Source organism: Condylura cristata, unplaced genomic scaffold, assembly GCF_000260355.1.
Source record: "Condylura cristata isolate star-nosed mole 26May11 unplaced genomic scaffold, ConCri1.0 scaffold00031, whole genome shotgun sequence".
Classification (NCBI taxonomy): Eukaryota; Metazoa; Chordata; class Mammalia; order Eulipotyphla; family Talpidae; genus Condylura; species Condylura cristata.
Window position 1 is genome coordinate 2,541,214 of NW_004567132.1, and position 27,055 is coordinate 2,568,268.

A 27,055-nucleotide genomic window follows, 5' to 3' on the forward strand; every position below is an offset into this window, starting at 1 on the left:
GATGGATCAAAATTAGAAAATCAATTAATGTAATACATCACATCAACCACCAACAACAAAAAAATCATATATCAATAGATGCAGAGAAGAATTCAACAAAGTTAAACATCCATTTTTGTTTAAGGCCCTCAAAATCAATGGAATAGAAGAGAAATACCTCAAGATGATAAAAGCCATTATGACAAACCCACAGCCAATATTATCCTCAACAGAGAAAAAGCTGAAAGCCTTTCCTTTGAGATCAGGTACAAGACAAGGGTATCCACTGTCACTACTGCTCTTCAACATAACAATGGAAGTCCTAGCCAGAGCAATAAGATAGGAAAAGGACATGCAAGGAATACATAGGGAAAGAAGAAGTAAAACTATATTTGCAGACAATATGATAATTTACATGTAAGACCCTAGAAACTCCATAGAAAACTAATCAATAAACCAGTTCAGTAAAGTAGTAAAACATAAAATCAACACACAAAAGTCAGTAGCCTTCCTATACACAACCAATCAGAAAAAATGAAAATCAAAAAAACCATTCTTGTTACAATTGAAACCAAAAAATCAAAATCTTGGGAATAAACCCAACAAAGGAGGTGGAAGACCTATACAAAGAAAACTATAAAACCCTGATAAAAGAAATACAAGACAACACAGGAATTGGAAAAACATCCCTGCTCATGGATCAGAAGAATTAACATCATTAAAATAGTATCCTTAAAAAGCAATATACAGATTTAACTCTATTCCAATAAAAATCTCAATGAAATTCTTCAAAGAAAGAACAAATATTTATGAGATTTATATGAAACTACAAAAAACCTCAAATAGCCGAAACTCTCCTGACTAAAAAAAGTGACCAGAGGGATCACAATCCCAAGCTTCAAGCTATACTACACAAAGCCATAATAATCAAAACTGTATGGTACTGGAACAAGAACAGATACATGGATTTGCATAGAAAACCCAGACATAAACCTCACAGTTTATGGACAGCTAACTTTTGACAAAAGAGTAAAGACTATGCAATGGAACAAAGAAAGTTTGTTTAGCAAATGGTGCTGGAAAACTGGACTGCTACATGCAAAAAAAAAAAAAAAATGAATCTAGACTACTACCTCACACCATGCACAAAAAACAACTCGAAATGGATTACAGAACTAGACATAAGACCTGAAACCATAAAAATCTAGAATAAAAGGTAGGCAAACTCTGCACGACATACACATCAATAATATCTTTAAAGATATATCACCCAAAGCAAGGATAGTGAAGGAAAGGATAAACAGTTGGGACTACGTCAAGTTAAAGAGCTTCTGTACAGCAAGAGAGTCATTGCCCAAAACAGAGACAACCCACTGACTGGGAGAAAATATTTGCACACAATACTAATAACGAAGGACTGATCAGAAAGGTACACAGAGAGCTGATTAAACTCAACAAAAATAGAGTGAACAATCCCATCAAACAATGTGCAGAAGAGCTAAAAGGACACTTCTCCAAAGAAGAAATGCAGATGGTCAGCAAACATATGAAAAAATGTTCAACATTACTTGTAATAAGGGAAATGCAAATTAAAACCACAATGAGATACCATTTCACACCAGTGAGAATGGCACATATTAAAACAACTAGCAACAACAGATGTTGGCGAAGATGTGAAGAAAAAGTAACTCTCCTACAGTGCTGGTGGATTCTCACCAAGTAAGCTGTAAAACTACTATGGAAAGTTGTTTGGAGATTTCTCAAAATGCTGAAAACAGAGCTTCCATATGACCCAGCAATCCCACTCCTAGGTATATGCCCAAAAGACACAAAAACATTGATTCAAAAGGACACCTGCACCCCAATTTATTGGACACCTGCTGCTCTATTTATAGTAGGGAAGGCGTGGAATCAACCCAAATGCCCAAAAATAGAAGACTGGATTAAAAAGATGTAGTACATACACAATGGAATATGACTCAGCAATCAAAAAAGATAAACTCATGCCTTTTGCAGCAACATGGATGCAGCTGGAAGGGATCATGCACAGTGAAATAAGCCAGAAAGAAAAAGAAAAATACTGGATGGATTCACTCATAGTAGGACCATAAGAGATCAGGGAGGGGAAAAAAAAAAAAGGAGACAAACAAATGTAGTAGAGTAAAAATAAAAACAATGAACAACTATAAACCAGAGACATCTTATGGGAGTGGAAGGGGGAAAGGGGTCAGAACTGGGGAAAAGTACACTGGACTGTGGTGATGGCACACGGGTGAATTAGTGGTGAGAAGACCAGAGGATTGCAACTGAAATGAAAAAATGCATAAAATTAAGAATGATGTAAAAAAAAATTTAAAATATAATAGTAATAATAATAAAAAAAATAGTGATCATTTAGAATGAAGAAGGCATGTGGTATATATAAAAATGAAGAATAGCCCAGTTCTGCTTACAATCTAGTAAAAGACATGTAAGTAAATGACTAATATAATCCAATGTAGTATCAGGCTCAAAATAAAAATTACTGTGGAATTATGACAGGAACCTGTAAAAATAAAAATATTTCTATCTTGGATGACCAGAGAAAGAATCATCAAGGAAAAGGCCATATTAGATAAGACTGAACAGAAAAGATAATAATGGTAAATTAAACAGTTTAGCTGAGGGGAATTAGTGAAGGAGTTTTGGGTTTTGATCTTGTGCCACGGGAAATCAGAAGTATTGCCAAGTTTCACCACAGATTGACATTATAAATGTTTTCTTTTGGTAATTTAACTCAGTGATAGAAAAGGGGTATGTGAGAATGGAGGTAAAGAAAGCATTCAGGAGGCTAATAGGGTAGAGTCTAGTTGAGAAGGAAAGCTGGGTTAGGGTTGTGGAAACTAGATGGAATTGATCTGAGAGATTCCATGGAAGAATATACTTTAACAGATGTTGCCAGTAGTGCTAATAGTAGCTAGCCTATACCTCCCAATTATTTTCTCCTTTGATGTGTAGAAATAGCATCAGGAACTTGTAAATTCTTAGTATAAATTATTCATATCTCACTCTTGAATGTAATAGACATTCAGCTAGAAATGTCTAACATGTAAGTTGGGTATTTTTAATTTGTATTTTAAAAAGCAAAATAGATAATAGTAAGTCATCTACCTAATCACTAAAAGCTCAGAAATGGATGAGTTATTGGGAGTCAGAATACCCGGTTGTCATAAAGGTCATGGCATATTCTTCAGTGTTTTTCAAGCAAAAATAAGTCATGACTTTTGCAACAGCCCAATATTAAAAGACATTCTGGATAATACCTCTACCTCAGGGACAGGAAACTCAAATGTCAAGAGTTTTAGAATACTCACAGCTTAAGCTAAAATATCTATTAAGAGTAAAGACATACATACTCCTGAAAGGACTGAAGGTGTGGTCTCAAATGGCCAGCCACAAATATGAAATTTTACATTTATCTTAAAAGTTTATAAAATTATGCCTTTGCCCCTTTGCCCCTGTGTATTAATACAAAAATAACATTCCCTACCCCAAATTTTATAATAAAACTAAAACTTCAAAATAATGTATGTTGAATTCTGATTTTATATGTGCTAGCTCAAAATCATGTACTATTACACCTGAAAGTTACAAGATTACTTTCACTTGCTCAAGGTAATCCTGGAAGCAGGATCAAAGGAGCCAATGATCAAAGCAATGAAGTAACACAGCAAGTGATCAGAAGAATTAGGAGCCATCTGATTTTAGTATCTACTCTATTATTTCTATTAGACTAAGGCGCTTGTCATTAAAGGAAAGGGGAAGAAAAGAATTAATGTAAATGCAAATCATGGTATATTACAAAGACTGAGCTTTCCATGCCCTGTCAATTCTATCCCCCACGAGTCTCTTGAAGTTGACCTCAACTACCATTGCTTATGAAAAATTTTTCACTAGCCTACTGCACAGCCTTCTTAAAACTTAACTCATTTCAATTCTCAGAACCTCAATACATACACTCAAAAATCAACAGTAGTATTTTAAGAAAATACAAACATGATCATATTAGTCCCTTGCTCAAATTTTTCCATGATTGCCTGTGTATGGCTTAAAATTTTTGTGGTGGCACAATGAGTTACAGCACAGCACAGCACAACGAAGCTGGCCAGGAGGGGTGACCCACATGCCATGGCAGACCTCTTCTGATCTGTCCACTGCTCCCCTCAGCAGTGTATTTCAGTCAATTTGCCTGTTATGCTCTCTACTCTATCTCTGGTGAATGCTCTCACAGCCCCATCCGCACACCTCTGGCCTGTACCCCAGGTTCTTTACTTATAGGCATAAATAAATAAATCTTTAAACAATTTTTTTTAAATGGCTGAGTGTTCTGTAACTTCTCTGTTGCTCCTCCCTCAATTTTGCCCCAGCAAGAACAATTAATTTTTAGAACTTATAACACACTATATTTCATTACATTTTCATCATACTTTCATGTTTTTTGCCATTTGTGGTCTTCTTGGGCTGGTATGTCTCCTCATGAAAACCCCAAATAAAACTTTTAAGTCTCAGTTCAAGCAATAATCTTTACAAAGTTCACCTTGCCTGTTCCAGACCAAGGAACTCTTTCCCATATATGCATTATGTTTCTGTGGTCTTTTTTTTTTTTTTAAAGATTTATTTATTTGTTCATACAGAACTGGGGTACAGGCCAAAGGCTCAGGGGTGGCGAGAGGCTTCTACATGAGTTCGATTCCCGCCTGCCCCGGAAGTGACCACATGGCGTGGCAGACCTCTCCTGACCCACCCGCTGCTCCCCTCAGCAGTGTACTTTGTCGATGTGCCTGTTCTGTTCCCTGCTCTGTCTCTGGTGAAGTCTCTCACTGCCCCTGAGCCTCTGGCCTGCACCCCAGACCCCAGTTCTGTATGCACAAATAAATAAATCTTAAAAAAAATGTTAAAAATCAAGAAAAATTACCATCATATTTTCTGCCACTGGGTATGGCAATGATAAAATCAGGAGTAATAAGTGAGAGCACAAAACTATTTGATACCTACATGTACTGTCTTTGTTCAACATGAAAAAGGTCCTTGCTTTCCATATTCTGCTCCAATAGTGTTCTGTTCTGTAGCATTAATGTCTGGATCTGATCTAGTAGATGTCGATTTTCTTCTTCCAAATTTCCCTTAAGTTGGCTTAGCAACTGTTTAAACATAAACATTTATATTTTAAAAAACCAGCTTTTACATTTAACACACGTTATCTAGCGCATCTGAAAAATAAAGTTAACGTCACAAAGACTAAGTCTTCAGCTATCTGAGCAACAAAATGCTGCATTTTGATCAGAATATTACCTTTAGTAACAATAACAGTTAAGGCACTGAGTTATGTACTATACAAATATATATTCTTAATTCTCATAAATACTGACCTTAACATGTAATAAATCATCTAATTCCAACACTGCTTTCTTTAAAATTATTTTATTTATAGTATATAAGCTAGATTTAAATTTTTGGCCTTCTGTTTAGGTAATTATGAAATGCTGACTAGTTAGTTAATTCTCTGAACTTCAACTACTTCATCTACAAAATGAATATAATAATTCTCTAAATTTCCCCTTTCTCCCCAAGACTGTTGTATAATAGATGTAAAGTGCCAAGTGTCATCCTTATGGTACACATAGGTACTTAATAAACCTCCTTTCTTCTCACAACCATTGTTTGCAAGAAATCTCAAAATTGTATATAGTTTTTATGGCCTGACCAAAGGAGTCAGGCAATCTTATCAATGGCTAATATTATTGGTGGTTGGGCTGTATTGTTCTACATTTCTGTAGCGTTAGAAAAAATTAGAAATATGGCCCTCCCTGGTGGCGCAGCGGGTTAAAGCAAGCACTAAGAAGCTTAAGCCACTTCCGCATGAGTTCGATCCCCGCCTGCCCTGGAGGAGATCCACATGGTGAGGCAGACCTCTCCTGACCCCTCCTGACCCGCCCGCTGCTCCCCTTAGCATTGTACTTCGTCAATCTGCCTGTTCTGTACCCCACTCTGTCTCTGGTGAATCCTCTCACCCTCTGCATCTCTGGCCTGTACCCCAGTTCTGTATGAATAAATAAGTAAATCTTTTTTTAAAAAATTAGAAATAGATTTAGTTAGGCCACAGATTCCATAAAGTCAGAAAATCCAAAACAGAGATTCTCAAAATTTAACACATATTTTCAGATGTGTATTTCTAGGTTCTAGCATTTGAATTTAGTACAACTGGAGCAGAGTCCAGAGATTAAAAACAAAAAACAAAACCAAAACCAACAACAACAACAAAAAAAACTGGCGAACAATAACCCCTCCTCAGGAAAAAAGAATTTTGAAACTTCTCAAAAGGTACAGAAAAACAAAGAGTATAATACTATGAGTAACTATAAGTAGCCATCTAGGTTTAACAACCATGAGTAATGTGCTATGCTTGTTTTATCTATGTATTGTTAAACTGAAATAGAAATTATATGGTCAATTCATTCAAAATTGAATACAGGTACCTTCTCACTCTTTTCATTAAGGAGTAAAATTTATTTTTCTTGTTTTTGAATTCAGAATGCCTATGGCTGAGAGAAAGATTGGTGTGATACTGTTCTAAGTCTAGACTTCAAGAGGGTTTTTTCTTTCAGTCTCTTGATATGGTGGGGAATAAAATGGGTGTGTGGAATTTAGAGGAGTTACACCAGGTAGGGTCACCTTATACCGGCCAATCATCAGCATACATGCCAGCAAGTTACAGTTTCAAGAGCACTCCCCACTTAGATCAGATGATCTTGGTGTACACATCAATGCCTGGATCATTTCATTTGTTTAGACAATACACAGATTCATGAGCAAAAAAACAAAATGTTGACTGTCCGGTACTGCTCAAGTTCTATGGTTGCTAGACAACATTATTGTACCAACAGACAACTGACTGAAAACATAAAAAAGATGAGAAATTTTAAGTGTATAAATAACTGATGAATTACCATAAAATGAACACACGTGAAACAAGCCCTCAGCTCAAGAAACAGCGTATTATTTGTATTTCAGAAAAATTCAATCTTCTTCCCTTTCTACAATGATTAAGTACTATCCTGACCTCTTACGGTATAGATTCATTTTTGCAATTTCCTCCACATCATGTTGATGTAGTCAAGGGTTAACTTAAACTGAGTCAAACAGCCAGCAATAAGTGAATAGCTAGCATCTTTTCTGCTCTCTCCAGAGAAACCTTCCACACCACCAGTGAGACTGGAACCTTACAAGACCCTCTATGGCTGGCTGGCTGATTTCTCAGATTCCCCAATAAATTTCTAATTAGACTGTTGGTTTGTTATTTGCTCCAAAGTCCAACCTATCTGAGAGTTACCCTTTGACAACTCTCCCTGGCATGGGAAGTTTTGGTGTTCTAAGTTAAACCTTTCAGTAACAAAGAAGCTGGTTTTCATGGCTTGCCTTATGTCTTGGTAGAACTACCAAGTACTGAAATTGAGAAGCGGGAAGGGAATGAAAGAGAAGTCACAAAATAAAATGTCTCAGATAGCCAACAGTTCCCACTTAAAGTTGAGTAGTTTTTCTTCAATAAATTCTCAAGGGCTCCCCATGACCCAAAAGTTAACTCTCAGTGCTATCACTCCCATCCTCAGTTCGACCCTGGACAGGGAGCTATATAACACACACAAGGTGCATACACCTACACATATGCCTAAAGAATAAATGCTTCAACTCCAAATTCTTAATTTTATCGACACCTAATTTTTCACCTAATTTTATTGTTTCTTGATGAGTTACTTGCCATATTCCTCATTCTACTATTCTTAAGTTTATTGCCCCAACTACATTTCATTTATCCTTTTATAAGTCACAGGATAAATGTTCTATGTGAACTTTGTTGGATAATTAAATATATATGCTTTCAAAAACTAATTTCTTCTATTGCTTTATAATTGTATACCAAAAGCTTTTAGGTCTTAACATATCTATAGCTTATTTCTAATTTCATTTACAAGTGTGCTAAATGCTGGTTTCCTAAATGCTCCATGAAATTCAGGTACTACGGGGACTCCCTAATGGTCCTAGAGGTTAAGTCTCGGCACTGCCACCCTTATGGCCTGAATCTGATGCCTAGCCAAGGAGGTGACCCTCATATGGCACAGCAAACCTCTCCAATCTTGCCTGCTGCTCCCCTCAGCAGTGTATTTCATTAGTTCTGCCTGTTCCACTCTCTCTCTGGTGAATCCTCTCACCCCCACACTCTCACCCCCCACATTCTGGCCTACACCCTAACTCTTGTATGCATAAATAAATAAAATAAATCATTTTAAAAAAGAACATGTCGGGCCCTCCCTGGTGGCGCAGCGGGTTAAAGCACAGCACTGAGAATCTAAAGCCGCTTCCGCATGAGTTCAATTCCCGCCTTGGAGGTGATCCATATGGCACAGCAGACCTCTCCTGACCCGCCCGCTGCTCCCCTCAGCAGTGTACTTCGTCCATCTGCCTGTTCTGTTCCCCACTCTGTCTCTGGTGAAGCCTCTCGCCGCTCCTGAACCTCTGGCCTATACCCCAGTTCTGTATGCACAAATAAATAAATCTTTAAAAAAAAAAAAAAAAAAAACATGTCAAAGTGAAGAAAAAACTTTTAAGGAAAAAAAAAAAAGCTCAGCTTATTTCTCTTTCTCTGAAATTTGGATGGGATATAGACTGCCTCAGTGAAAAGAATGCAGGTATATGATTGCTGCTGTATGACTTCTGTCTGAGGCATAATCACAACAGCAAAGACTGTTGTTGTCTATTTCCTACCATGAGAGAAAAGTCCAAAACAACTCAAAGGGAGAGATCATATGAATAAACTGATACTAAAAGTTAATAACCACCTTCAGCTGCCAAATACGCACTCAGCCTCTTAATTTTCCATCCGAGGACCCAACTACAAGTGCAGTAGACAAACCAACCCCATCATTCCTGTCTAAATTGTGACCCACAGAATCTGTAAGCATAATAAAATTGCTTTCTTATCACTGAGTTTTGCAGTAATTTGCTGAGTTGTCATATATAATAACAAAACACTGAAACACTATATAATTCACTTATTGTCTTGTTTCCTTCCACCAGATCATTACCTTTACAAGAGAAGATTTTCAAATTTTTGGTTTATTAACAGTACATAGCAAGTGGTCAGTCAATACTTTTTTTTTTAACATGATATAATTTTGTAATATTCAAAGTAAGTGTACCTGGCTTAAAATTAATAGTAAACTAGGTTGATATTAATGATGTTTTTCTGCATTATTTGTGAATTTCAAATTACTGCTGACCAGTTCTGCTAAATACATACTGATATTTTCATATATGATTAATTTTCAGACATGTCTCGATACCTGGAAGAAAGAAATAGTGATTCAACTTCTTAAAGCTTACCTCACACTGATTATTTAGTTTGGTGGATGTGATGTCCAATTGCTGATATTGTTCCTTAAGCTTTGAAAATTCAGCTTCTAATCTTGTTTGTTCCAGTTTGGAGTTATTTAGAAGACTTTTCAAGTTTTTATGGTCAGTTTGTAAAACTTCAGTATCTTTCAAAAGCTGCATATATATATGATTCAACCTATAATTAGAAATCATGATTGAGACAGAATTACTTTCTTAGTAGCTTCAACACAATGTGAAAATTGAGACATTACAATATAAAAAGATTCTTTTGTCAGTTCCTAAATGATTCAAGGATCAATTTCTACTCTGTAAATATATTTTTGAAAATTCGGAGCACTTTGCCCTTGAAATCCTTCAGCATTTCAATATGCTGAGTGTAAACACACTCATTGTTTTATCATATTAAAGCATTAATAAGAAAATACTTAAAAGACAAAAAATTAAAAGAGAAAATGACTAGTCCAGTTTTGATTTCAAAAAATTCAGATTGAAATTCACTGCTGAAATTCAATGAAGATCAAATCAGGAGAATTAATCAAGTGTATGAAAGGTGATAGTTTATCAAAGTGTTTCTAGGTAACTAAGATGTACAGGCTTAAATCAAAATTTTAGTTTTCAAAAGTTGTGACAAATTATTTATATTTATGCACTTCCCAATTATCAAAGACAAATTTTGGATATTTGTAAAAATCAAACTATTGCCTGATGTACTAATCTCTAAGAAAGGGATCAGCAAACTTTTCCGTAAAATACCAGAGTAAATACCTTAGATTTTTCTGGGCCTCGTGTAGTCTATGGTGTGCTCTTTTTGTTTCTCCTACTACAAGATCAATGTGAAAATTGATCTTGGTTCATGGGCTATACTGAAAAAAGCTTAAGGCTGGATTCGGCCTGATGAGCTGTTCTAATTTATCAACCTTCACCCTATGGCAATACCAGGAGCCCACAAAAGGAGGTAATCAGACAAACCAAATGTTTTCTTTGGGTGGCATATGGTTAGAATATTTAATAATGCAACTTATTCTCTGAAGACTTTTAGTTTACAACAACTGTAAATAATATATTTTAAAAACCAAGACTTAATTAAGTGGCAAGACCAGAAACATACAGCAAATGCTCCATAAATAGCTTGGCTCCATGAATGAGTATGACTTATGATGAAATGTCAATGAGACACATAGATAATTACACAAACAAACATGGAGTTCAAAGATTTCCATACATAACCTCATTGGGGGGAGGAATATGAAGATACACAATGTCCTTAATATCATTTCTGCTGAAAATGCTCAAATAAGCTTTTTTCAACTGTCCCTCGAAGTTGAGAACATTAATATCAAATACAATTAAGCAAACACAACTTTAATGGGCTCAAGACAACTTAGTCAAAGAATTAAAGAAACTTTCTTGGTTTATCATTATCTAAGATAACAGAAGGGATACAGTATTGGTCTTCTGACAAATTTTTTTTTTTTAAAGATTTATTTATTTGTGTATACAGAACTGGGGTACAGGCCAGAGGCTTAGGGGCGGCGAGAGGCTTCACCAGAGACAGAGCTGGGAACAGAACAGGCAGATCTACGAAGTACACTGCTGAGGGGAGCAGGGGGAGGGTCAGGAGAGGTCTGCCACGCCATGTGGTCACCTCCGGGGCAGGCGGGGATCGAACTTGTGCGGAAGCGGCTTTAGATTCTCAGTGCTGTGCTTTAACCCGCTGCGCCACCAGGGAGGGCCCCTGACAAATTTTTATAAAAATCTTTTTTAAAATATAAAACTCTCAGGTTTTAATTAAAGCTTTTTCTTCTTTGTAACATGGGGTACATGAAGTTAAGAACAGGTGAGAACAGATATGAGACAGTATTATTCTACTAGGACTGTTCCCCCTCTGCAAGACTATAGGATCTTCTGATTTAAGCTCATCATGTTCAATTTCTTCACATCTAAGAGGTTTATTAGTTCTTCTCTGGAGGCTCCTTACTAATATATGGAATTTGATTCCTAAAAGGCCTAATAACCAAGTTCACAATCTGTCCCGAGTTTGCTGTGAATCCACAATATGGGAAAAGATCATATTAAAGTTAGGAGTCCCACAGTAAATACATTCTCTAATGTTAAGTATATAATAAAAGTGATCCCTTTCTTACATAACTTGTCACAATTTGGTTTTCTAGTGCATGCCCCCAGTGTGCAAATGCCCCTTCTTGATTACAGCTTGCTTTTGATTTCACTGAAGTTCAACTCCTTTAGAAAGAATTTTTTTTTTTAAGATTTATTTTACTGATTTATAAATACAAAAGCTGGGATATAGGACAGAGGTACAGGGGGAAGGAGGGGTGATAGGATTCACCAAAGACAGAATAGGGAACAGAACAGAGAAACTGACTGAAATACACTGCTGAGGGGAGCAGTGGATGAGACAGAGGTCTGCTGTACTGAGTGGGTCACCTCTCTGGCTGGAGGTCAAACTTGTGCTCCAGTGGCTGCTAAGAGCTTCATAGTACTGAGAATTAACCCCCTGTGCTACCAAGGACCCAGGACTAAATTTCTATATGGTTTAAACAGCTACTAAATTTAGAACAACTGAGTATGAAAATGCAGATGACTCTAGAAGAGTAGGGGTATTTTGGTAAGGAAAAGGAATAGAAATTTAATTCTCAAAGCCTTCCAGCAGCATTTCAGCAGTGCTTATAGTGTAAATATTTATTGAGTAGACTTTTTCAGAGATTTCTAAAAAGTTTTGAAGATGTACCTTTATGTAAGCAGGCTGTTTACCAGTTGGCAAGTTTTGGTCTTCTTGACTTCAAAATAGAAAGTAATCTTCCCCATGGCAGTACGAAACCATTAATACTCAAGCCAGTTAAAATTTTCTTAAACATTATAAAGCAATTATCTATGAAATTATAAGGTTGCTATAGACAAGAATTGGATACCTGGGCTCTCTCTGGTGGTAAAACAGGTTAAAGTGCAGCACTATGAAGCTAGCCCCACAGCAGCTTCAGCACAAGTTTGATCCCTGGCCAGGGAGGTGACACACATGAAGCAGCAGATGTCTGTCTCACCAGCTGCTCCCCTCAGCAGTGTACTTTATCAATCTGCCTGTTCTGCTTCCCCGTCTGACTGGTGAATCCTCTCACTGCCCCTGCACCTATGGCCTAACCCCAGTTCTGTATATATTAAAAACAAAAAATTAGAGAGCTCAAGATGGCGGCAGAGTAAAGACTCAGAGATAACTGCATCCAGCCTTCCACAGACACTGAGGACTGAAAACGGACTATAGACTTACATACTACAAGTTTCAACCCAAATGAAAACACCCTGGACTCACTAGAAGGTAGATAACTGAGGAGGAATCAGCGTTTGGGGAGTTCCGATAAGGGAACTCCTGGGAAAACCCAGCGCCTGGAAGTTTGGCGGGCTGCAGGAACCGCTTTCCCCATGCTGGAGGTGAAGGGGGATGGCTCAGCTCGGTGAGTGGAGCCCCGCCTGAGGAAAGACTACAAATCTGATCCGCAACAACTGGGTACAGGGAAAAACCGCTGAAATTGCAGACCGGATCTGGAGTATCTGGGCGCTGTGCAAAGCCGCTGAGGACCATCTCCACCAGCTCGGGAACCGGCAAGATGGCAGCAGAATAAAGACGCAGAGACGACTACATTCAAGCTCTCATGGAAATAAATAAAAACAGACTATAGACTTACGTGCTACAAGTTTCAACCCAAATGAGAATGCCCTGGACTCACTAGAAGGAAGATAACGAAGGGGGAATCAGCTATTGGGGAGTTCCCATAAGGGAATTCCTAACCAGAAGCGGCACAGGCAAGATTAGCAGAACCCTGCAACTCTGATCATGGGAACTCCAGTGGCTTCCTACTCGTTAGCTCCTTTAAAAATCTAGGCGCCCAGATACCAGGAAGTGCTGCAGAGGGAGAATGACTACAGGGAGACTGACTACAGTGGCAGCTGCAGCTGCTCTGCACAGCAGCAGCAGCAGCTTTTTTCCCCAGTCCTACTACAGCCCTGGAGATAAACTAACGGGACAATACAGCAAGAAGACATAACAATCATCAGCATATATGCACCATATGAAGGAGCACCAAAATATATTAGTGTCATCCATGAAAATGTATATCAGAGAGAATACATACATAGTAGGAGACTTCAAAACGCCACTCTCAACAATGGACAGATCAACAAGACAAAAAATAAGTAAAGACACTAAAGCTCTGAAGAAGGACCTGGACAACATGGTCTAGCGGGACATCTATAGAATACTGCATCCCAGAAAAATGTGAGTACACATTTTTCTCAAATCCACGTGGACCATTCAGTAGGATTGACCACATCCTGGGTTACAACACATTAGATACACTAAGATTGAAATCATACCAACTATTTTCTCCAACCATGAAGGAATCAAACTAGAAATAAACCATATGAAGAAGGCAAGAAACCCACCTACCACGTGGAGACTAAAATCCATACTACTGGAAGACCGTTGGATCAATGAGAAGATCAAAGAAGAAATTAGAAAATGCTTAGAGAAGAATGACAATGACGACACAAGTCTCCAAAACGTATGGGACACATTAAAAGAAGTTAGAAGAGGAAAATATATAGCAATAAAGAAACAAGAAATAGCTCAAAGAAACAACCTAATGTCCCACCTTAAAGAGCTGGAAACAGAAGAACAAAATAAGCCAAAGGATAGCAGAAGACAAGAAATAATAAAAGTCAAATCAGAAATAAATGAAATGGAAGTTAGGGAAACAGTTAAAAAAAAGTCAATGAAACCAAAAGTTGGTTCTTTGAAAAAATAAACAAGATAGACAGGCCACTAGCCAGGCTCACAAAGAAAAAACAAGAGAAAGCACAAGTAAACAGAATCATAAACAAAAGAAGAGAAATCACAACAGACCCAGCAGAAACCAAAAAAAATAAAAAGAGAATACTATGAGCAACTATATGCAAACAAATTGGACAATTTAACAGAAATGGACAAAATCCTACAACTCTACAACCACCCAAAGCTAAAGAAGAAATAGAACAACTAAATAGGCCAGTTAAAAGGAAATAGAAGAAATAATCAAAACCCTCCCCCAAAATAAAAGTCCAGGACCAGATGGATTTACAAATGAATTTTACTGAACGTTCAGAAAAGAACTAGTCCCCATTCTACACAGACTCATCCAAAAAATTGAAAAAGAAGGAAAACTACCACAAACGTTCTACGAAGCCAACATCACACTAATACCAAAACCTAACAAAGAAAACACACACACAAAAAAACTTCAGACCAATCTCCCTAATGAACACCAATGCAAAATCCTCAACAGAATCTTAGCTAACAGAACGCAACAATGCATTAAAAGAATAATACACCACGACCAACAGAATGCAACAATGCATTAAAAGAATAATACACCACGACCAATACACCACGACCAGAAGCACAAGCATGATTCAGTATCACAAAATCAATCAATGTAATCCATCACATCAACCGACAGAAAAATAAAAACCACATAATCATATCAATGGATGCAGAGAAGACATTCGAGAAAGTTCAATACCCATTTATGTTTAAGGCCTTCGAAATCCTTGGAATAGAAGGAACATACCTCAACATGATAAAAGCCATGATGACAAACCCACAGCCAATATTATCCTCAACGGAGAAAAGCTGAAAGCCTTTCCCTTCAGATCAGGAACAAGAGAAGGGTGTCCACTATTGCCACTGCTCTTCAACATAACATTGGAAGTTCTAGCCAGAGCAGTAAGACAGGAAAAAGGCATACAAGGAATCCAAATAGGGAAAGAAGAAGTAAAACTGTCCTTATTTGCAGATGATATGTTAATCTACATGAAAACCCTAAAAACTCCAGAGAAACTAACCAAACCCATCAACCAGTTTAGCAAGGTAGCAGGATATAAAATCAACACACAAAGAACCAATACACAAATAACCAATAAGAAACAGAAATTTAAAAAAAATCCCCTTTTCAATTCAAACAAAAATGATCAAATACCTGGGAATCAACCAAACAAAAGAGGTAAAAGACCTCTACAAAAAAAATTACAAAACACTGTTAAAAGAAATACAAGAATACACCATGAAATGGAAAGACATCCCCTGCTCATGGATCAGGAGAATTAACATCACCAAAATGGCCATCTTACCAAAAGCGATATACGGATTTATTGCCATCCCAATAGAAGTCTCAATGGTATTCTTCAAAGAAATAGAAAAAATATTGATGAGATTCATATGGAACAACAAAAGACCTCGAATAGCCAAAACTCTCATGACTACGAAGAGAATGGAAGTATTACAATCCCAAACTTCAAGCTGTACTACAAAGTCATAATAATCAAAACTGCATGGTACTGGAACAAGAACAGACATACAGACCAGTGGATTTGGATAGAAAACCCAGATATAAACCCATAGGTTTATGGACAACTAATCTTTGACAAAGGAGCAAAGAAGATACAGTGGGAAAAAAAAAAGTTTGTTCAACAAATGGTGCTGGGGAAACTGGGACCCTACATTGAAAAAAAGTGAAACTAGATCACTAACTCTCAACATACACAAAAATCAACTCAAAGTGGATTAGAGACCTAGACATAAGAATGGAAACCATAAAATACCTGGAAGCAAAGATGGGTTAAACAATACACAACATACACTTCAGGGACATCTTTAAAGATAGAGCACCCAATGCAACAATAGTGAAGGCAAGGGTAAACAGATGGGACTACATCAAGTTAAAGAGCTTCTGTACAGCAAAAGAGCCATTACAAAAAACAGACTGATTGAGAAAAAAATTTTCTCACACAAAAGTAGTGATAAAGGATTGATCACAAAAATATACCGAGAACTGATAAAATTCAACAAAAATAAACGTCCCTATTAAAAAATGGGCAGAAGAGCTAAAAAGATACTTCTCCAAAGAGAAAATGCAGATGGCCAACAAGCATATGAAAAATGTTCAACATCACTCGTAATAAGAGAGATGCAAATTAAAACCACAATGAGATATCACCTCACCCCGGTGAGAATGGCACATCTTCAAACAACTAGCAACAACAAATGTTGGCGAGGATGTGGAGAAAAAGGAACTCTCCTGCACTGCTGGTGGGAATGCAAACTAGTACAACCACTATGGAAAGCTGTTTGGAGGTTCCTCAAACTGCTAAACATGGAGCTTCCATATGATACACCAATCCCACTCCTAGGCATCTACCCAAAAGACACAAAAAAATGATTCAAAAACATACCTGCACCCCTGTGTTTACAGCTGCTTTATTCACAATTGGAAAGACATGGAAACAACCCAAATGCCCAAAAATGGATGACTGGATTAAAAAGATGTGGTACATATACACAATGGAATATTACCCAAGAAAAAGAAATACATGTCTTTTGCAGCAACATGGATGGAGCTGGAAAAGATCATGTTTAGTGAAGTAAGTCAGAAAGAGAAGGCAAAATACTGGATGGTTTCTCTGATAGCAGGAATATAAAAAGAACAGGCAAGAAAATAGTGATAATGATTAATAGCTATATACCAGAGACATTTTGTAGGGGTGGAGTAGGAAATGGAATCAAAAACATAGTCCAGGGAAATGCACTGGACTATGGTGATGGCACATGGGTGATTTGGTGATGGGAAACCCAAGGGGATTGCAATTGATATGGAAAAATGCACAAAAATATGAAAAAATAAACTTATAAAATTAAAAAAAAATCTCAGTTATAGGTGGTACTGCAAAAGGGCAGTGTACATTTTGGAAATAATGAATAATACAGAACTAACATAAACATTTGTTACCTGTCATTTTCACCACAGAGTTTCTTGTATTCTGAAGCTATAGTCTCATGGTTTTTGTTTTCAAGTAACATTTTTTCCTGTTCTACTTTCAGTGTTTTTTCCAAATCTTCCAATTGTCCTTTCTGTCTCAGTAACTGATTATACCTAGAAAAAAGGTGTTTGGCTTATAATATTTTCTTTGTGGCAAAAAAAAAAAAAAAAAAGCATTTGGAAATGAAGGAAACAAGAAATTTATGAGTAAGCAGCACATAAAACATACATATATATATTTCCTAAATAATTTAGACATGTTTAACATAAAATTTATTGTATTACTCTCCAAAAATGGTTTTAAATTAACAGTGGAAGAAATATTACCGGTCTTCAAGGTCTTTATGTTCCACCTCAAGATTTTTGTGAACAGACTTTAGAGTTCCATGTTTAGCAATAAGAGATTCATATTCTGAAGCCTGTCGTTCATGAAGAAGTTCCAGCTTTTCATGATCTTTGATCAGAGCATCATATAGTGATTTCAGGTCTTCTCGCTCTTTAATTATAGTTTCATTTTCATTTTCTAATGAAGACTGCTGGATTAGGAGTTGTGCATTTTGGTTCATAAGTGAGGTACTTTGGGAGTTAAGGGTGGAATTTTCAACCTATATGAATGTACATAGTTATCAGGATCATGAAAAAGTCGTTATGCTGTTTTCATAAAATAAAAGATTACATTAACTTTTTAGGTAGATGTAAATGAATCATAATAGTACGTGTAATCTTATTTCTCATATGAGAAAATTTGAATTGAGTATCTCAAAATCTACCATTTCATTTTTATTCTGTTATATGTTATGATATAAATGTGACATACAGTAAGAGATACATATCAGGTAAGTGTTTTAGGTTAACTTTAAATGAAGGTGGCTAGGAAGAATTACCTTGTAGTCATGAAAAAGTACAGGAGTGAAAATACTACAGTACCATTTTCTAGACGTGGAGAATTAACTAAAATGGAAAATTATTGTTGAAAATATTTCTTAAGTTTAAATAAAATCCACAATTTGCTTTACTGATTGGAAAAGACTTCAGAAAGAACTTTCAGACTGAGTAAGGGAATTTCTTCCCTTCTGCTTTTTAAGAAGTTTCAGAAAGTTATAGCTTCCCCCACCAAACTATTCTAACTTGAAAAGACACTGGCAGCTTTAAGTGCAAGACAGACACTTTGAAATAAGGACAAGATTGAGGACAAAAGGTACAAAATATTATGCTGTTTTCATAAAACTTAACTGCCACGAAAGCCATGCAAGTGAAAACAGAACTATTATACTACAACTATACACCAGAGTAAAGATTTTTGCTTGATTACAATAAATTTGTTGAAATGGGTGAAAGACGATAAAGTAAATATACTGAAATAAAGGTAACTTTATTGAATATTAGTAATTAAATTTATCAGTTAATGTTTAAAGGCTCTGATATATAAAAAAAGCTAGTATCTGAAAGTCTAAGATAACATTATATACAATATTTAAATTTATCTTCAATATTAGTAAATTCACTAGAAATAATGTTACCATGTACAGGCATAGTCTTATTTTAATGGTATATTTCAAAAGTTTGGTTGGATATTCCCAAAATATTACATTACAACCTGGAGTTTCGCATTCTGTGTTTGAAGGGTAGTATTCTGCTCTTGTAATGACACTGTCTGCCTCTGAAGTGCAAGAATCTGAGCCTGCAAATTATTGTTCTGTGTCTCCAGCTGTTTCAGTTGAGTTTTCAATGCTTGTTTCTCTGCTTGCAGTGTAGCATTCTTCATAAAGAAAACACATTGGTAAAATTAAAAACATGAAATTTCTGTTTAACAGGTAATGGAATTTTGCATTAGGATTTATTAGTATTATAATGCCAAAAAAAATCTCAATTATCTTAAAAAAAAATAGGTCGTAGTGGAATTAATATAGACTAATATGATACCAAAATCAAACACAAACATTCATGCGTATATAAAACCCTTCAGCCTAGCAATTCCACTGTCAGGAATTTACTACCAAGTAAACATGATTATTATAGATTTTTTTTTACAGCAAATATGACAGTGGCCTTAATGTCCCCTGATGTGGGATTTATTTTAAAAAATCATGTAACATGTAGTTATTAAACAAAATTAGATGTCTGGTCCTCTCTGGTGGCACAGCGAGTTAAAAGCACAGGAGTGCAAGCCACCTACAGCTGCTTCAGTGTGAGTTCAATCTCTGGCTCCAGAGATAATCCACATGGTGCAGCAGACCTCCCCTGTCTCACCCAACACTCCCCTACACTCCCCTCAGCAGTGTACTTCGTCAATCTGCCTATTCTGTTCCCCACTCTGTACCTGAAGAGTCCTCTCACCTCCCCTGTATCTCTGGCCTGTACCCCAGTTCTGTATGCATAAATAATCTTTTTAACAAAAAAAATTAGATATCTACCTGCTAAAATAGCTCTCAGTTAACAAAAATTGTATTTAAGAATAATGTATAGTATGATCCCACATTTGTAAATTTGTGAAAAAGATAAACTTCCATACACAGATAAATAAATGCTTTTCTAGGAGGATAAACTATTCATTTGGAATGAGAAAGTAGGAATCAATGTTGTAAAAGATTAATTTGGCTTTATGGCTTCAAGTTCTTAAGAAATGTTCAAAGGCAGTAATAATCAGTTATTTTACTTGCTGCATGTAACAATTTCATCTTTGAAGGATAAAAAATGTATTTATTTATGCATGTAACTGAGGATAGGCCAGAGGTATGTGTGTGTGGGTATGTGGGAGGGGGTTGAAAGGGAGCAAAAAAGGCAGACCTACTGAAACACACTGCTCAGGGAACAACCGGTGAGACAAGAGCGGTTTGCTATGCCATGTGGATTAGCTCCGACTAGGGATCAAACTCATGCTGCAGTGGCTGCTGATAGCTTGACAGCACTAAGACTTTAACTACTGAGCCACTGGGGAGGCCATAAAATACTTACTGAATTCACTCAGTGAACATTTACTGTATGCTATCTACCAGACAATATTTTATATACTTAATGCACAGTGAGAGAAAAAAAAGACAGGTCACCTGCTTTCAAAGTCCTTTTCTTCAGTAGGCAGACAACAAATAAATGAATTAAAAATGCATTTTTATTTATTACAAAGAAAATAGACAGTGGTGTGATTATGATGGTTCAGACTGGAGCAAACTACCTTACTAAGGAAACAAGTTGAGAAAGACCTCTTAAAGGAAACGTGCTATTAGGAATTAGGACAACATGCCAAGGGAAGTCAGCTGTGTGTTCCACATAGAAATGTAGTTCATACCATATGGACAAACAGAAAAAGGTCCAATGTGACTAGAATTAATTTGTGTGTAAACAGTATGTGTCAGGTATTGTTTATGATTCCCACATTCCCACATATTAACAGATATATTATGCTCTTATTGATAAACACACCCATATGAATGCTATGGCATAAGGTCAGGAAGACTCTTATAGGACACAGAGTGAACAAAATGGGGATTTTATTCTAATTGAAAAGGGAAGCCAATAGAAAATAAGCTTCACTTTTAAAATACCTTATTTCTATAAAAATATTGAAATACTTACATTTCTTTCTACTTCAATTAATCTGTCTTTAACTTTGAGAAGTTCTCTAGTTGTTTCCTGACTTTCTCGTTCCCATTTGTTATCTTCACCAGATGTTGGAGGAGAGCTCTGTACCATTCTTTCTTCATCTTGTCTCTGTTTGAGAGCTTCATAATTCTTTTTCACCTAAAATTTTAAAATATTTTATTTGGAAAAACAAGAATGAACAAAGTTTTATTTCTTGCAATTAACTGGACTTTGCATTGGTAGGGTAAATGTGAGAAAATCCATTTAAAAATGTGATAAACAATACATACAATTATCATTATTAATATGATCAGTTTTTACACAATGCAAAGCTCCTAGAAATATTACATGTGCTCTACTTCTGTGTCATACTCCTAATAATATATTTCCTAATTTCAGATCACACTGCTTATTAAGAAAATACACCTTAAGCCAGAAAGAAAAAGAAAAATACCTGATGGTTTCACTCATAGCAGGAGTATAATGGACCAGAAGAGAAAATAATAAGAATAATGAACAGCCATATACTAGAGACATTTTGTGGGGGTGGAATGGGGAATGGAATCAAAAACGGGGCGGGAGGGAAGTGCACGGGATTATGGTGATGGCACACGGGTGACTCAGTGATGGGAAACCCACGGGGATTACAATTGAGATGAAAAATAAAATGTACAAAATCATGTAAAAATAAACTATAAAGAAAAAAAGAAGAAGAAGAAAAGAGAAGCATCAGATTTTAGGAACCCGTCAGGACCAAGTGAAAGTGCTTAGCAATGTACAATTTGGATGATGAAACTATTACTATGAAAGCTAAAAAAAAAAAAATACACCTAAAGAGTAGTTTAATGGGACACACCCTATCACTATATATTAACCTATACAAAATACTAACCTATTACTATAGGCCTATTATTAAGTAATAATTCTTTTTAGAGATATCTATAGCAGATTAGCAGATTAGAAAATTCAGAAATACCCAAGTAAAGAACAGATTAAGATCTAACACATATCCTCTTGAAAAGTTAACCTAAATCAAAGTTGAGAAGCAACTTTGTTATGCCCTACTCAGATGGACAGGTTGCCCAGAATGAACTTTGCCAACAAATTCTTTATTTAAATCTTGACACAAATATACTGTAATTCATTACAATAATTATAAAGAGTGCATAATCCATGAGTATATTTTACATAATGTTTCATGGTGTAATTATTTTTTTTTAAAGTGAGTCTACGTCTTCTAAAGGTTTATTTCTTTATGCATAAGAACAGGGGGACAAGCCAGAGGTGCAGGGATGGTGAGAAGATTCACCAGAAACAGAGTGGGGAGCAGAACAGGCAGACTGACAAAATACACTGCTGAGGGAAGCTTTGGGCAAGTCAGGAGAGGTTTGCTGTGCCGTGTGGGTCACCTTCAGGGCTGGGGATCAACTCACACTGAAGTGGCTATGGCTCGCTTACAGTGCTTTGGTCCTAACCTGTTATACCACAAGGGAGGGCCCTCATGGTATAATTATAACCAAATCCTACTTTAGGAAAGTCAATTCAAAACTAACAACTTGGATATGTTAACAACTGCTAATGAACTGAATTACTCTCTTAATTTTTAATTACTGCATATATCCTGAATTAGCATTTATCCCAAGAGACATTTTTATCATAAATTTCTAAATTAACTACAAGCTTTATATTAAGGGATGGATATAAATGTTTAAGATAATTCAATGTCTAATGCAAGCCTTAAGAAAGCTTATGACTCATCAATAAAGTTTGCCACTACTGACTCAATATAATTTAAAGCTTGTCAAGTGATCAAATAGCTATTCTGGGATTCTAATTTTTCAGTTTGCTTTTACTTTTAACACTCAATAATATATATGGGGAGATATAATTTCCAATCTTTTATTTTCCATTAATTTCTCACAGGATCTTTCTTTCTGGACTTAGAAATACTGTTTAAGAAAAGGAAACTAAAAATAAAACTCAAAGCTTCACATTTTTTGGTTTACTGTTCTTAAAAACTAAACTTCAAAAATAGTTCCTTTACCTTACCTAATCAGTTTCTAATTTATATTCAAACCAAAACTGAAAAAAATGCATTAAGGTAAAATAACCACTGTAACAGAGAAATTTTGTTATTTTAAAGTTACCGACTAAAATCTAAGGAAATTTGACTATAAAATTAATCAATGATTAGAAATTTAAATTTTCAATGGTTCCTCAAAGTAATGTTACAAGGATATAATTTACTGCTATAAAATACAGATTTTATTTTATTCTTTTAAATTATTTTTATTAAAATAAGATTGATTTATGGAAGTGTATTTTTTAAATGATTTATCTTTATTTATTTATGCATATAAGAACTGGGGTATCATGGATGAGAAGATTCACTAGAGACAGAGTCGGGAGCAGAACAGGTGGATCTACTGAAATACTACTCAGGGAAGCAGTAGACTAGACAGAAGAAGTCTGCTGCACCATGTGGGTTGATTCCCTGGCTGAGGATACAACTCAGGATGCTGTGGCTGGTGACAGCTTTATAGCACTGAGACTACAACCCCTGCATCACTAGGGAGGTCCCCCAAAATGCAGATTTTAAGAATAATTTGATGCTGAAAATGGTATATACCCACACAGCCCCCATATAAGGTGACAATTTCCATTACTTTAGAAAAATTACTGCTCACCAGATATCTCTTGTGATTCAGTCTGCCTATTAAAAAATTTCATATAAATGAATTCTTTGATCAGGTATGTGTGTGTGGTTATTTCCTGAGTATATTTCTAAGCCTCAGCCATGCTATTGAATGCATTACAATGCTCAACAATTTTTTATTATATAGAGACACCAAAATTTGCATCTTCAATTACTAGGTGGTGTTCACTGGGCTGTTTCCAGGTTTTTATTAGTATGAAAAAAGTAATAGTAAGAATTACTCTATTTTTTCTTTTCATTTTCCTTAATGAACAAAGGAGAATGGTCATGTCAAAAGCTAGGTATATGTTTGACACTATGAGAAACTGTCACACTGTTTTCTAAATTAGTTATAACATCTTACATACCCCCCCCATAAGAGTAATATAATACAGTCGTCACAAATTTTCACCAACATCTGATCAATATCTCCACAGGCATATTAGCATCAGCTTGTTTTATAAACAGAAGTATATGTATTTAAACCTTGTTGGAATTTTGATTAGGGTTAGGTGGAATTATATATTAACTTGGGAAGATACGCAGCTTAGTATTGAGCACTCTGAACACGAGCATGGTATTTCTATTTACTATGGTGTTTTTATGTTTCCAGTACATAATTCTTACACATATATCCTTACATTTATGCCTAAATATCTATACTTTCCAACTTTTCATTCCAACTGTACAGAAATAGATATTTCTATATCAACTTTTATCCCCATTAAATTAATAAATCCACTTTAGCTATACAAATGTATCTATGACTTTCACTGGATTTTCTATTACTATAACCATGTGGTAGGTGATTCTTTTCAAGTCAGTATGCATTTTTTTCTTTTGGTTACACTGGTCAGTACCACCAACACAATGTTTAATAGAAACAATGAGAACAACATCTTTGATTTGTTTCTTCATCAGTGGGTAGAAATCATCAGCCTTTCACCATTAAGGATGATTTTTGCTGTACTACGTACACAAAAGTTCTTTTATCCAGTTAGCTGATTTTTAATTCTGAATAAATGGTGAGTATTCTGTATCAACTGACATATTCATATTTTGTCCTTTATTCTCTCAATCTTTTAATGTGTTTTAATTGTTTTTAATCAATTTTCAAATGTGTAATCCATCTTGCTTTCCTGAGAAAAAATACCCAGGCTGATTATAAAGTATTATCTCTTTTATATATTGCTGGATCTTACATACTAGCATTTTGTTAATGATTTAAAGCCAATGTTTGTTGGAAATTTAGTCTGTAATTTTTTTTTTAAAGATTTTATTTATTCATACAGAACTGGGCTATAGGCCAGAGATGTGGAAGGTGAGAGGATTCACCAGAGACAGAGCAGGGAGCAGAGCAGGCAGATCTACGAAGTACACTGCTGAGAGGAGCAGCGGGCGGGTCAGGGGAGGTCTGGATCTCCTCCGGGGTAGGCAGGGATCAAACTCATGCGGAAGTGGCTTTAGCTTCTTAGTGCTGTGCTATAACCAGCTGCGCCACCAGGGAGGGCCCTAGTCTGTAATTTTTTAAATCTCTGGTTTTGGGCTTACACAATAAAATTAATCTGGAAAGTGAAAAATTATTTTGTTTTCTAAAAAGTGTGTGTTAAACTAACTCTTATACTCTGATAAAACAGAGTGATTACTAGAGAAGGGAAAAAGATGGTTATTTGGTGGGTAGAGGGCATCAATCTGGTAGTGTTATATGCAAAATACATAGACATATCTAGGTGTCAGCTATACTATCAAAAATATATGGTTTTGTAATGATTAGTGAATCAATAACTATATTAAAGCATTTTTTAAAAAACCACTTTACAAGGAAAAAGGTAAAATAGCTGTGTCAAATTAAATATTTTTGTTTTAAGTAAATAACAGAATTTACCATGAAATCATAAGTTTGATTTCATGAGTTTTTTTTTTGTAAGGAGAATTTAACTACGAATTCAATTTCTTCAAAACATATAAAGTTATTCAATTTTCTGTTTCTTCTTTGTTCCAGTTATAGAACTTAGTTAACCATTTCAGGGCCTCCCTGATAGCGCAGCAGGTTGGAGCATGCACTGCGAAGCTGGCCATGTCCACTTCAGTGCAAGTTCAATTCCCTGGCCAGTGAGGAAATCCACATGGTGCGGCAAATCTCTCCTGACCTGCGTGCTGCACCCTTCAGCAGTGTACTTTGTTATTCTGCCTGTTCTGCTCCCCATTGTCCCATTGTCTCTGGTGAATCCTCTCACTGCCCCTGCACCTCTGGCCTGTACCCCAGTTCTGTATGCATAAATAAATGAATTAAAAAAAAAAACACAACTTAACCATTCCATATAAATCATTCAAAATTTTTTTGCATAACAGAATTCATAGTATTTCCCTATTATTACTTTAAATGTCTTAAGAGATGTACCCTCACACTTATCCCTGGTACTAGTAATTTAAGTTCTTTCTCTTTTTAATGTCACCTGTCTAGGGACATGGATTTTATCAATTCTTTCCAAGGAAGTAACTTTGCATTTTACTTATTTTATTTGTTGATTTTTTGTGATTTTATTAATTTCCTGGTAAAGAATTTGAAAAACAAATATACTTTTAAAAGTGTTGCTGGCTAAGATGTTATCAAAATTGTATCTTTAGTGTTGCTTTCCTACTTGTTCTACTGATTAAAAAATTGGTATTAAACCTGTTAAGTATAACTGTAAGATAATCTATTGCCTCATGCAATTCTATCATTTTTGTGACAAGTTATTTGGAAGCTCTGTCATTAAGTGAACAAAAATTTAACACTGCTAAATATTTGTATTTGAATAACCACTTTATAATTGTGAAATGAACTTAACTCTGGTAATTAGCATTGCCTTAAAATTAACTTTGTTGATATTAATATAGCCAATCAAGCATTATTTTGATTAGCATTATAATATCATTTTTCATTAAATTTTCTTAGCATATATGTGGGCCTTGACTTTTTATCTAAATCTATTAATCTCTGCCCGATAACTGGGGTGTGTAAACATTTTATATTTTATGTGATTATTCACATGGCTTTTTTTTTATAAGACTTATTTATTTATGCATACAAGAACTGCAGGGGTTGAGAAGATTCACCAGAGACAGAGCAGGGAACAGAACAGGCAGATCAACTGAAATACAATGCTGAGGGGTGCAGTGGATGACAGGGAAAGGTCCTCTGTGCCATGTGTTACCTCCTTGGCTGGGGAGCAAATTAGTGCTGCAGTGGCTGTGGAGAGCTTTATAGTGCTGAACTTTAACCTCTTGTGCCAACAGGAAGGGCCCCTTTGTCTTTTCCTTTGTCAAATCTATCAATCTAACTTCATTCCCTACCACTGCTTATTTTTTCTATTCTCTTTTGATTTTTTATTATCTCTCTTGCAGGCATATTAGCTACACTTCTCTGTTATGCTATTTTAGTGGTTACTTTAGAATTCACACTGTTCACATGAATATCCACTGCCTATATTTTCAAATGGCATACCTCTTCAGACATAGTATTTAACAT

At 35.7% G+C, this 27,055-nt stretch overlaps 1 protein-coding gene across 3 annotated transcripts in view; it reads right to left on the reverse strand.

Annotated features, from left to right (window-relative positions):
- CCDC88A (coiled-coil domain containing 88A) overlaps positions 1-27,055 on the reverse strand; it is a 137,319-nt gene that overhangs the window by 29,894 nt on the left and 80,370 nt on the right. For all 3 annotated transcript variants that reach the window (XR_001145947.1, XM_004691409.2, XM_012731528.1), the window contains exons 18-23: positions 20,844-21,008; positions 18,868-19,029; positions 17,598-17,875; positions 17,241-17,384; positions 9,397-9,583; positions 5,014-5,159 (exon numbers count right to left, since the gene is read on the reverse strand). Coding sequence is in view for 2 of the 3 variants with exons in the window: in XM_004691409.2 (XP_004691466.1) it covers positions 5,014-5,159; positions 9,397-9,583; positions 17,241-17,384; positions 17,598-17,875; positions 18,868-19,029; positions 20,844-21,008 (1,082 nt within the window). In the remaining variant the exon portion in view is untranslated. The remainder of the gene's footprint in view (positions 1-5,013; positions 5,160-9,396; positions 9,584-17,240; positions 17,385-17,597; positions 17,876-18,867; positions 19,030-20,843; positions 21,009-27,055) is intronic.